Here is a 12,433-nt window from a genome sequence, read left to right on the forward strand (position 1 = left end):
ATTCCATAGTGAATGTTTCGTCACTATTTCCGGTTCATAACAGTAACACACGATAGACAGACTCATGACTGCCGACAAATGATCAAATGCCATTTTTTACTTGACATTTTTCAGATTTAATTCAAATTGATATACTAGCAAGATGTCAGTTAAGTGACATTTAATTGGGTTTTTCTCCTCATTTAAATCTGCATTCAACACAAGATCAATCATCACAGGTTGCATTCACATCCAAGTAATTCCATTCAAATATTATCGCTTGACGATAAGCATACTTCTTCGTACACATACTTCTCGCGCTAGCTATTACACTGTTTATTAATGATTAGATTATTATCGAAATGAGCGAGCTGTACTTAATCAGTAGTGTGCTCTCCGTTGTTGTTTCTCCAATCGTTTCCAACGTCTTCCACATGAGGTTCATTGAGTTTTTTGTGTTCTCCATTGTTTGTAACCGTGTTTTTCCTTGTTTTCTTTCCGCTTTTCACTTTTTTCCTTTTTTTAGGGTTTTCTGATTCGATCCTCTTCACCGAGGAAGGATAAACTTTGTCTTCTTTAAAACATCAGTTAGATGCAAAAAGCAGATGTCGAGAGTTCCTGATGGTCGGTCTTGTCTACTTGAAACTTCATTTTAATGATGTGAAACAAACAAGATTCAATAAAACTGAGAAGTCTAAGTACAATATATGCAGAGCTAGAAGTTCTCTGCAGGAAGAAGTATGGATTCTGCCAATGCTCTTCATTTCTATGCGCTTTTTGAACTCAGGAAAAACCTTTACTTCTTGATCATAAAGTCTCATAAAGTCATTGACGTATCAATCCACTTGGGATGCGCGAACGCGTTTTACTGCAATTCGTAGTCGTTGATGTCAGGGTCAAGCGTGTAGTTGGGAAAAATCCAACCTGATAACGACCCCCTCCATAAAGGATCCTCCAGAAAACGACCCCTTCTTTCCCATTCTTTCTAGTATAGTTACTCATATAGCAATGAAAAATTGGTTATAATAAATAGAATTAAGGAAACAGATCTAAATAAATAAATCAAATAATATAATATAGCTAATATTAATAAATAGTCCTGTAATGAATATTAACATAAAGTCCCACAAGTAAAATAAAAATATATAATATAATATAGGCGTCAATGATAGCTCACTACAAGAATTAGAACTCAAAGAGGACTTATGTGCACATATAAGTTAAAAAAATGAGGAAGCTCTCAACGTGTATTCGAAAGCACAATTATTCTTTTGACAGTGATTGCAAACAGTGATTAAAAAGGGTTCGATTCCTGCAGCAATCATTACTCTTACAAACTGGAAAAACAGCTGGAAACTACGGAGAACACATTTTATAAACCATTTTCACACTATTTCCTACTATTTACAAACATTTTTACTCATCGAACAATGAAAGCGAACGGTTGATAATTCGATCTGCGCCGGAATTTTTCCATTTTTGCAAAATGGAAAAACAACTAATACCGAAGCAAAGCGCTTTCTACAAGCATTTTTTTCACTATTCTCTACTTTCTATGCACAGTTTAACCCAGTGACGGTGATTACAGACTATGAATAGTCCGATCCGCAGCAGAATCTTGATTTTTACAGAACCGTAAAAAAATAACTTAGAAGAACATTTCACCACCAGTTTTTCTGAAATTGCATTTAGAGCATTGTTCGCCGTAAATAAGTATTATTTAGAGCAATAGCAATTAGAACCAGGCCCTGATTGGAAATTACTGCTGGACTGGTCGGATTTTAGTGGCTTAAAATAAATATGAATAACGGACTACAGAAGAGACGGAGGAAGACAAAGGTGGTTGCTTTCTGAAATGACGATTTGCGCTATAAAAGAGTTAAAATATCTTTCTAGGGGATCGCCTTGTTTTTCTTTTTTGAAAGTTAGTTAAGAAAAAGTTGAAAAATTCAGAGTCTTTCTCAACTAGCTTTTGAGAAAATGAAAACTCGAATTGAGTTTTTGGACTTTGCTTGAAGTCATACAGATTCTGACGCGTTGTCGAAATTCTGAGATTTCGCACTTTTTTCCTTCGCGAGATTACAGAAGCGCGGTTGAAAAATGCGATGCCATGTTTTGATATAGCATCAAGGAAAATCCTTGACTGCAAATATTGGTCTCTGTAGGTGTTACGGTTTCCTCGAAGTCTAGTTGAGAAGAACTCGAATATTTGATACAATGTGGAATTTTTCTCAATTGTGTTTCGAAAAAAAAAAAATAGAAGAGCTAGAAGTACCACACTTTGTGGAGATATAGAAGAAATTTCTCTGCACAAATCGCATCCAGCATTACTGCATGAAATGTACCTTGAGCGTCGTTATTCAGAAGTTCGTGGAGGCTACTTTGTCCTAATTTTATTCCTAATTGCGCCTGTAGATGTCTTTTTTCGCTCAGTAACAGCATCAGAATTGCTTTTCGAGTGATAATAATAAATTTGTCACTACCGGATTAGAAATCTACTCTTTTAAGCCCCGTATAATCAATGCAAAAATCCCACTTTTGCTAGGGACTGATCCCTGACAGTTGCAATAAAAACGTCGACACATCACGTTGGGCCATCTAGTGTGGAGCATCAGCAGCCTCGAGCTGCACTAGCCGATCATGTGTATCGGATCGTTTTGATTTCTTTTCTCATACTCAATATTTTCCATTCTTTTGGTGAAATTTTTGAAAACAACTGACTTAAAAGCAAGCCCTGAAGCCTTCGTTCAGAACGAACTGTATAATTTAACTCTCTTTCTTGCCTTCGCACTCGTGGACCCTCGCGTTATCCTAATCTGGATGTCCTTCATTTATTTGGTATTTCCTAAACTTGTCTCGGACCAAAAGGTGTGAAATTATGAAATTAAATTGAAATTACGAAGTGGGCTGGTCGATGTTAAATAAACACATTTTTCTAACATTTTGCACCCTTAATATTATTAAATAATAATATTAAGGGTGCAAAATGTTAGAAAAATAGGTTCTAAGTACTCTGTGAAGGGTTTTGCCCAAACGTCTACTTCTTATAAAGAATACTAAACACGTGAAAGACATCGGTATAAGGAGAAATGAGAGATGATAAGCACGAAGACAAGAAAATGAGTATACATTATGCAACTCGCTCTGAACTAAGGTGTACAGCTTTGCTTTAGAGTGAGCTGTTTGGAAAAAATCCTAAGTTTTTCCAGTCAATTATCCATACGTGTGCCACCGACTATTTGGATAATTCAACTTAGTACAAATAATCACAATCATTACAAATAACGTGATGAAAGTTGCAAAGGCGTTGAAGTTGAAAAAAATATTTTCAATGCACGTACCTAAAATTTTAATCTTTTGGAAAATCAATTTGCTGTCAAAACCATTATATGTGAGCATTACAATTTTTGTTAATTAACTAATATGTACTTGTTGAAGAGTCCAGTGATACTAATAATACTGTCTGATGTAGCGCGTATGTAGCGACCATGTCAACCATTGTGTCAACAAAACAATTTGCGGAAACCTCCGTTTTTCTGTTTTAATCTGAAGAAAATGCAGCTGACGTACATCGATTGTTTTGTGAAGAATATAGGGAACATGCTCCATCAATAAAAAGGAGGGAGTAGTGATTCCGAGGTTCTGAAGTGACGATTTAGACACCACCGACAAAAACTTGAAGAGAGGTTTGTAAAGTTTAAAGACGCTGAGGTGGAGCCGTTATCAGACCAAGATTCATGCCTGTCTCAACAGAAACTCGCTGATTCTTTGGGAGTGACTCAACGAGCGATTGCAAGCCTTTTCATGGTCATTGGTTTGGTGCAAAAACATGGCCGTTGGGTTCTATATGAACTCATACCAAGAGACGTCGAACACCGTTTTATCACGTGCTGCTCCGAAGACAAAATCGGAAAAGTTTTTTGCATGGAATCATGGGGATCAAAAATGGATCCACGTCGACAACTCAAAGCGCCTTGCGGAGTCAGCCCGGCCATGCAACAACTTCAACGGCCAAAGCGAATATTCATAGGAAAAAGCTAATGCTGTGGATCGGGTGGGACTAGCTCGGAGTGATCTGATATGAACTACTCGAACCTGAAGAAATGATCACTGGCGAACGTTACCAACAACAATTCGTGCAACTAAGCCAAGCATTAAAGCCCAAACGCCCCCAGTATGCCAAAATACGTGGCAAAGCGATTTTAGAGCACAACAGCACTCGACCATATGTTGCAAAAATCGTTAAGGATATTTTGGAGGCGCTTCAGTGTGATGTCCTATCTCACCCAACTGCTCTGTTTTTGCACCAAACCAATGACCATGAAAAGGCTTGCAATCGCTCGTTGAGTCACTCCCAAAGAATCAGCGAGTTTCTGTTGAGACAGGCATGAATCTTGGTCTGATAACGGCTCCACCTCAGCGTCTTTAAACTTTACAAACCTCTCTTCGAGTTTTTGTCGGTGGTGTCTAAATCGTCACTTCAAAACCCCAGGGAATCACTACTCCCTCCTTTTTATTGATGGAGCATGTTCCCTATATTCTTCACAAAACAATCGATGTACGTCAGCTGCATTTTCTTCAGATTAAAACAGAAAAACGGAGGTTCACGCAAATTGTTTTGTTGACACAATGGTTGACATGGTCAGAGTACATACAAAGTAGATAGTTTACACCTCATTAAAATGACATAGAGTGATTTTTAAACCTGACCATTTCAGTAAGAACAGCGCTACAGACGCGCTACACCATCACCCGACAGCATTATTAGTATCACTGGACTCTTCAACAATGTAGATATTGCTTAATTAATAAATAACCCTATCTTTTATATAAAATAATAACACAAAAATTGTAATGCTCACACATACATTCTCCACTTCAACGCCTTCGCAACTTTTATCACGTTGTTTGTAATAATGGTTGTGATTCTTGTGCTAAGTTGAATTATCCAAGTAGTCGGTGGCACACGATATCGATAATTGACTGGAAAAACTAGGGATTTTTTCTAAACAGCTCACTCTAAAGCAAAACTGTACGCCTTAGTTCAGAACGAATTGCATAATCTCTACTCATTTTCTTGTCTTCTGTACTTATCATCTCTCATTTCTCCTCATACCGATGTCTTTCACTTGTTTGTTCTTTTTAAGAAGTAAACTTTTGAGCAGAACCCTTCAAAGAGTACTTAGAACGTAGTTTTAACTGATTTCCTTGAGCTGTAGCCAAGATTGGTATCGATCTTTATTAAACAGCGGCTAACGTTTCGGCGATATCGCCTTCGTCAGAGCCTGGAAAACTCAAAGCCATTAGTGACCTATCCCCTCGCGCCTCATCACCCTACAGAAAGCACCCAAACGGTAGGCAAACTCAAACAGCAACACATAGGCTAGTACTTACCTCATTAGCTAGAAAACCACCTGAACCCAACCCCACGGTAGACAACAAGTTTCGAGTGTTCGCAACATCGGTGTATTCCGTTTTGGAGCGTTTCTCGAGAAAACACGTAAATTTCAATCTCACTGTCGCGCAACGTCGAGGCCTACGTGAGATTCGTAATCTTATTACAGCTGGAGAGATCAAGGTTTCCGTTAGTGATAAGGGAGGCGAATTTGTTGTTCTATCACGTGAACTAGACAAGGCGATGACGAGACAACATCTTGGGGATGACAGTCTATATGTCCCATCCTCTGCCAATGAGTTTAGAAAGCAATATCGCCGCCTAAACAGGGTTTGGGTAGAAACGGCAGGAACAGCAGGGCTCCCAAAAAACTTTATTACGCGTCTCAAGAACGACTTACCCGCATGTCCAGTCCTATACACGCTAATCAAAACTCACAAGCTCTCTGAAAATGGCCTCACTTCGAACGATCCACGTGACTTTAAAGTGAGGCCTATCATTAGTGGTATCGGGGGCCCCACGGATAGAATTTCCTGGCTGCTCAACATAATCCTAAATCAGCTGCTCAGATATGTCCCTGCCCACCTCAGCAGTTCTAGCAACTTCCTAAAACATCTCCGCAGTACCTCATTTGAGCGTGAATGTGTAGTAGAGACCTTTGACGTTACGTCACTCTATACGAACGTTTCAAACGATGTAGCGATGCAGGCTGTTCACGAACTGCTCACGCAGCGCCAGGCTTCTTTGAACATGTATGGATTCAGCATCAGGCAGATCATGACATTGATAAACGAATGCCTGAATTGCTCTATCTTCCGATGGTCGGGACAGTACTACCGACAACTTAGAGGCCTAGCTATGGGACAAAGGCTGGCACCCACTCTCGCCATTGTTTTCATGGCCAAGATCGAAAAGCCTATAATAGACCGCAAACCACTGCTGTATTATCGTTACATAGATGATTGCTGCGTCGTCTGCTCAACCCAAGCAGAACTAGACGCGTGCTTCAATCTTCTCAATCAGCAGTGTCCGCACATCAAGTTCACAAGGGAGAGACCGATAGACAACTGGTTGGCTTTCCTGAATGTGCACATTTACTTGCGGAATGGGATATGTAAGACTAAGTGGTACCGGAAACCCAGTAGTAAAAACATCTTAATCCACTATCTTTCAGCGCATCCCAGCAAAATGAAAAAATCTGTTATAGGTAACATGTACAAAACGGCGGCAAGAGTCTCATCTAGTAGCCAGGAAAAAGCATGGTCTATAAATGTGGCCCATAAAGTAGCAATGTCCAATGGGTACCCAGCTGGAGATGGTGCTACCCGACAAGCACGGTATCCCTCTCGAAGACCCAACGTAGTAGATGGCCCAGAGAAGATCCCTTTCTGTTTACCTTATATATCTGATGATATGAGCAGAGCAGTACGGGGCTGTCTACGAAAAGCGGGTCTAAGGAATGACGTGAGGGTTGTGGAAATACCTCCAGCAAACTTCAAGGCGAAGCTGGTACGTAACCGTATGTATGATCGACTCTGCACAACTCCCAGCTGCGTGGTTTGCCCGTATGGCAGAGAGGGTGATTGCATGATATCGGGAGTGGTGTATCGTATCACGTGCAGGTTGTGCGGTGACGATTATATAGGGGAAACGGGACGCCCATTGTGTATTAGGGTCAAGGAGCATCTAGACGGACTCGCAAAATCAAAAACCTTCACCCCACTTGGAGCACACCGTAGAATATGTCATCCAAACTCCGAAGTAGAGGTAGAAGTTCGTATATTATCCTACGAGTCCGAAATCACAGCACGCAGAACGCTAGAGGCCTTTTGGATAACCGCCAAAAGTCCAAAAATGAACAAGAAGGATGAGTGCATTGCGATCACAAACGAGTTATCCCCGTATCAAGACTTATGCGGGTTCTGATCTACGGGGCGGGCCGTGAGGTCCCTATATAAAAACCCTTGTGACTCGTAGTTGTGGTACGTGGTGGTCTGCTGAGTTAACAAGTCTGGCTAATGAGGTAAGTACTAGCCTATGTGTTGCTGTTTGAGTTTGCCTACCGTTTGGGTGCTTTCTGTAGGGTGATGAGGCGCTTGAGGGGATAGGTCACTAATGGCTTTGAGTTTTCCAGGCTCTGACGAAGGCGATATCGCCGAAACGTTAGCCGCTGTTTAATAAAGATCGATACCAATCTTGGCTACAGCTCAAGGAAATCAGTTAAAACTACGTTTCAACATGCCGAGATTCAAAGACAGTCGAACATGGGCAGTACTTAGAACCTTCTATTTTTCTAACATTTTGCACCCTTAATATGTGTTTATTTAACATCGACTAGCCCATTTCCTTTCCTCGTTGGTTCCTTCATTTTTCCCTCCTCTTTCGACCGCTTTTACAACACCTCTTGCTCCGACATCTCTGTCACGACCTCCCCGTTGGGAACTGCTCAACGCACGCTTGACCCTGGTATAAGTGCATCAAAAATGTACTGAACAGACCGAGAGTATCTGACCTTACGCATACCTCTTTAACTCCTTCGCACTTCCTGCTTTGAACTATGCTTCAAAGACATCAGACTCTAGGCGTTTAACCTACTTGTATTCGGCTTTGGCGAAGTGCTGAGCAATAACTTCTTTTTGCACTATCTGAGTAACTTCAGCAATGACTGTGCAAATTTTAAGACTGTGCAAGTTTTATACCTACACGTGCCTAGAGTGTATACCCAAAGGCGTGATTGCATCTAATCTAGGTAGGGCCATCGCGACAAGTAGCAATCAGACTCGTACGTGCGGCCCCTGAAGAGGTAGATAAAAGGTAGATTTAAAAAAAAGATGAAAAAGTAAACTGAAAAATAATTAGCGAGTAACTCAAGCAGAACTTGAAGTCGAACCTTCACTCGTGCAACAAAACGCGAATAGTAATCATTGAGATATCTAACGTGTTTTCGATATACAATGTATAGAGTCGACGTGAAACATGTTGCGTCGAAGTGACCATGTTCACTGAAGCTGCGCTCTGGTCCCTTTCCACAGAGAGCGGCAACCTCCTCAGAACTCTTTTACTCTTGTTTCTTCATACATCTTTTCATTACATTGTATCTTTTTCTGCAAAATAGTACATAAATAGGAGTGAATAGTGCCAGACAAGTATTTTTCCATTAGTTTCATCGTTTGTTATGCTGCTTTGATAACGCTGGGGTTTCACTTTGTAGGAATTTGATTCATCTACCATTTCTTGGCTCTATTGTCCACAATGGGGATTTTCGTAATCGAAGGTGGAGTGAAATCGGAAAATACGCCTTAGAAAAAGGCTAAGTATGCATACAAGAAAAATGGAACAGGAATCCAATTCAATGCTAAAGTTATTGAGGAGATCTAAAGAAACTGCTAATCCGACGAAAAAAGCTTTCTTAATATTACGACTATAAAGAAAGCTAATCATGTACAGCTGAGCAAAGCGCAAAGAAATTGGGAAGAAATTAAATCTCTATAAACTAAAATAGTAGAGGTGTCCTAGCAGCAAAAAAAAGGTGCACTTTGTTAAGACAACCTAATCTTATTCGAGGATTGCTTTATGAAAAAAGTGAGGGCCAGTGAAAACCAAGAAAAATAAAGCACCGAGGTCCATGTCGCGCTTTCTGTTGAGGGGCTAGTGCATGCATGCATCTTCGAGGGCACAACGGGTCACTTCGCTACAACTCATTTCACGCCAACTGCAAATATAGTTGTCTCTTAAATAGATACATTTGTGATCAAAATTTGTCTCTGGCTAACAAATCTCCACAGTATTCGCGATTCTATCTTGAACTGCGGAAGTTGTGGGATGATTGTTTCACATCAAGTGGTTGGTAATGATTGGAAAAGCGAGTTGAGAAGAAGGTCGGTGGAAAATTATAGGAATCACATCTTGCGAAGGTTCCTATTAGGCGTCAAGTATGTATGTGTTCGTGTTGACTGGCTTGTATATGTTGGTGCTGTACGATTGCGTACTCACTCTTATTGTGTGCTTTTCTCCGCGATGAACTATAGCGATATTTTATATTCAATGAGGTAAAATGTACTCAGGGCCGCCCTTATGTAAGCTAATGTAAGATAGAGCGAAAAAAAGCAAGATAGAACGTCTGGAAATAGGAGCCGCTGGTGCCCTCCTCCCTCTCCCCCAACTACTTTTAGTCCCTTCAATGTTTTCCTTTTTTCCACGTCACCTTTTGCATCGTATGTTGTACCTTCCGTCATCCCTTCACTCAACTGCGCTCTTATTTCTGGAGTCTCTATCTTCTTTTCTTTTCCTAGTAACTCTAGCTTACATGCCCTACATGCTACATGCTTCAACATTATTTCTTAGGTCTTAGGGTCCCAACTGATTTATTTATTTACCTCCAGAAGAAAGAGCGCGACAGAACGAGTTCCCCACCCCACCCCCCCCCCCCCCTCAAACTACACTTCACCCGCCTGATGTATACTTGTAAGGTTTTTACCTGATATCTTCCAAACAAGTAAGAACATGTTAGAACATGTAAGAAGCAAAGACATAGAATATGACAATATGTAACATGTAACATATATCAACACATAATCACATAATACATATCGACGCTTAATCTTAGAGGAATTTTCGCAAAGTTAGCGATTTATACGTTTGCAAGCTCGGTTCAACTTCGTGGCTGATGGTTAACAATCCCCTCAGAGGCGGACAATCTTTCCACCCCTACGGAATCCATAAATTAGCACAGGACTTGTCTGACGTCACCTATCTGTTCATCGTTGTATATATTTTGCACTCGTTCATGAGCCTCAAAGGGCTTCAAGTCGGAATAGCACGCGTAGGTGCATCCCAGACACATTGAACTACGAAGCGCATTTGATCCATCTATCTTTTAACTATGAGGTATAGCTTTTTATAAGGCCAACGCCAGCTGCAGTAAACGTCTCGCCTCGTCGCTTTAGTAGCAAATTAGTCAACTTTATTCTAACACTCTGATGATCTATTTTTCTTAGGTATGCAGCATCTTCTTTGATAGGTTTTCCTTCAGCTATGTTTATATACAAACAAGCTTTACAGCTGATGAACTTTCTCTTTTATTATGTTGTTTTCTTACCAGTCTGAACGTCCGACTAATGTCGGACTTCAGGACGCCCGCCTTCACTGATCAGTAAAATTAAAAGTGGTGACAACTTCTGTGAATTTTTGCTGCAGAATTGAATTCTTCTTTTCCTAACAATACTTTTTCTTTCAATTTTACGGAATTCGAAAGGTTTTACCTCGTAATGAGGTAGATACTTCACTTGCACAATATTCATACTAACTTTACAGTTTCGCAGTTTCGAACCATCGGCCGCGTGGCTACAGCTGAGCTCCAATCGACTGCGGCGCACTCGCCCATACGTTCATGTACGAACATGAAATGACGTGAACGTCATCATCATGCTGGTGAAGTTAAGGTTCAGATCATGTGATTTGCTAGATATTTAAAGGCATCACTCCACGAATCTGAGGTTGGTACGGGTTTCAGGTGGAGTATTCGTGTACGGGATGGGAGACTATGGAGAGGTGGTGATTCTGTCCATTTCTTCCTAATTGCCGTAAAAAACGGCCCAGAAGATACGGCTTCAGGCGTTCTATTTTCTACAAGGAGTTCGACTGGAGCGCGCCAGCTTTGTGCGGCACCGCATCTTCCGGGCCATTTCTTACGGCAATTATGAAGAAATGGACGGAATCACCCCTCCCCCCCCCCCCTCTCCATAGTCTCCCATCCCGTATACGAATACTCCACCTGAAATCTGCACCACCTCAGTTTCTTGGGGTGATGCCTTTAAGTAGTTATTTGCAAGTCTGTTTCTAATTCGTGAAGGAAGGATGTTACTAATCTGAGGCAAACATGCAGGAATAGATATACGTAGGAATGCATAGGAATGAACGCAGCACATGCAGGTATCACGGCTATGAAACTGTCCTCAATGTTTCATTCACTCCTTTACAAATCTGCTTTGAATTATTGCAAGGTGCTGCTACACCAATAATTTCGCTGATTTCAATCCTAGGACCAACACGCCAACTGTGTGGTTCCTTGTCCTTTTTCGCGTCGGGGCACCAACTTCACGCTGCCGAACCCATTTCACCCTATCGTATTCCTTTCTGATGCTGACACACCAATTTGACACTGTGGAATTCGTCTCTCTGCTCTCTGATATTTCGACACACACACACACACATATATATATATATATATATATATATATATATATATATATATATATATATATATATATATATATATATATATATATATATATATATATATATATATATATATATATATATATATATAATATATATATATATAGATATATATATATATATATATATATATATATATATATATATATATATATATATATGAACACATGACAGTCCGTTATTTTATAGCATAATCTTCTCTACTGCTATAACATCCAAGCTTTTCTCGTTCTTGTCCCCAACATTTAACATAGAATGGTGTGATAGTGCTAAATAACGTGAAACTCATTTCAATACTCATAAAAGTAGGGATCTAACGTCAGACTCTGTAAATAGCTAGCTATTACTAAAGCGTACGTCTGCATGCGTGTATGTATTAGGGTGTTCGGAAAGTATCTGCCGAAATACGGCAAAATTTCAAAACAACCCAACTTTTTAACAACATTTTATTATTCGACTAAATAATCTCCATCAACATCGACAACCTTCTGCCAACGACTTGGAGGCGAAGAAAGCCCCAAGGTCATTTTCGAGGTCACGGTCATCGTAGCGCTTCTCTTCCAAGTGATGCTGAAGCGATCGGAAGAGGTGGTAGTCGCTCGGAGCCAGGTCCGGGGTGTGCGGTGGGTGCGGTAGAACTTCCCATCCGATCTCCAGGCCAGTCTTTGCAGTTGAGCGCAGTAGACCTCGGCAATAACTGTCGTGTTGTCCGGCAGCAGTTCGAAACGGTAGATTTCATGAACTCCCCACCAGACGCTCAGCATGACCTTATTCTCATGGATTTCACTTTCATCTTTTACGAAAGGATCCGGCATTTCATCG

General features: G+C 40.5%; 2 protein-coding genes across 4 annotated transcripts; one reads left to right on the forward strand and one right to left on the reverse strand.

Moving 5' to 3' along the window:
* Nucleotides 1-3,911: 3,911 nt before the first annotated feature.
* RB195_022189 (uncharacterized protein) lies at nt 3,912-7,300 on the forward strand (the record flags this gene model as incomplete). Of its 3 annotated transcripts, XM_064209230.1 has the most annotated exons (3): nt 3,912-4,033; nt 5,362-6,444; nt 6,549-6,585. In XM_064209230.1, 3 exons carry the CDS (start codon nt 3,912-3,914, stop codon nt 6,583-6,585), a joined length of 1,242 nt encoding a protein of 413 aa, XP_064065111.1. The 3 variants fall into 3 exon arrangements, with proteins under 3 accessions (XP_064065111.1, XP_064065110.1, XP_064065112.1); XM_064209231.1 differs by having other exon boundaries at nt 5,362-7,300; XM_064209229.1 differs by lacking the exon at nt 3,912-4,033 and having other exon boundaries at nt 5,618-7,300.
* A 4,760-nt stretch (nt 7,301-12,060) lies between these two features.
* Nucleotides 12,061-12,426, reverse strand: RB195_022190 (uncharacterized protein; the record flags this gene model as incomplete). The annotated part of the gene is made up of 1 exon (XM_064209232.1): nt 12,061-12,426. One exon carries the CDS (start codon nt 12,424-12,426, stop codon nt 12,061-12,063), a length of 366 nt encoding a protein of 121 aa, XP_064065113.1.
* Between the last annotated feature and the right edge of the window lie 7 nt (nt 12,427-12,433).

The sequence above is a fragment of the Necator americanus genome, chromosome X (genome assembly GCF_031761385.1).
Source record: "Necator americanus strain Aroian chromosome X, whole genome shotgun sequence".
In the NCBI taxonomy this organism is placed as follows: Eukaryota; Metazoa; Nematoda; class Chromadorea; order Rhabditida; family Ancylostomatidae; genus Necator; species Necator americanus.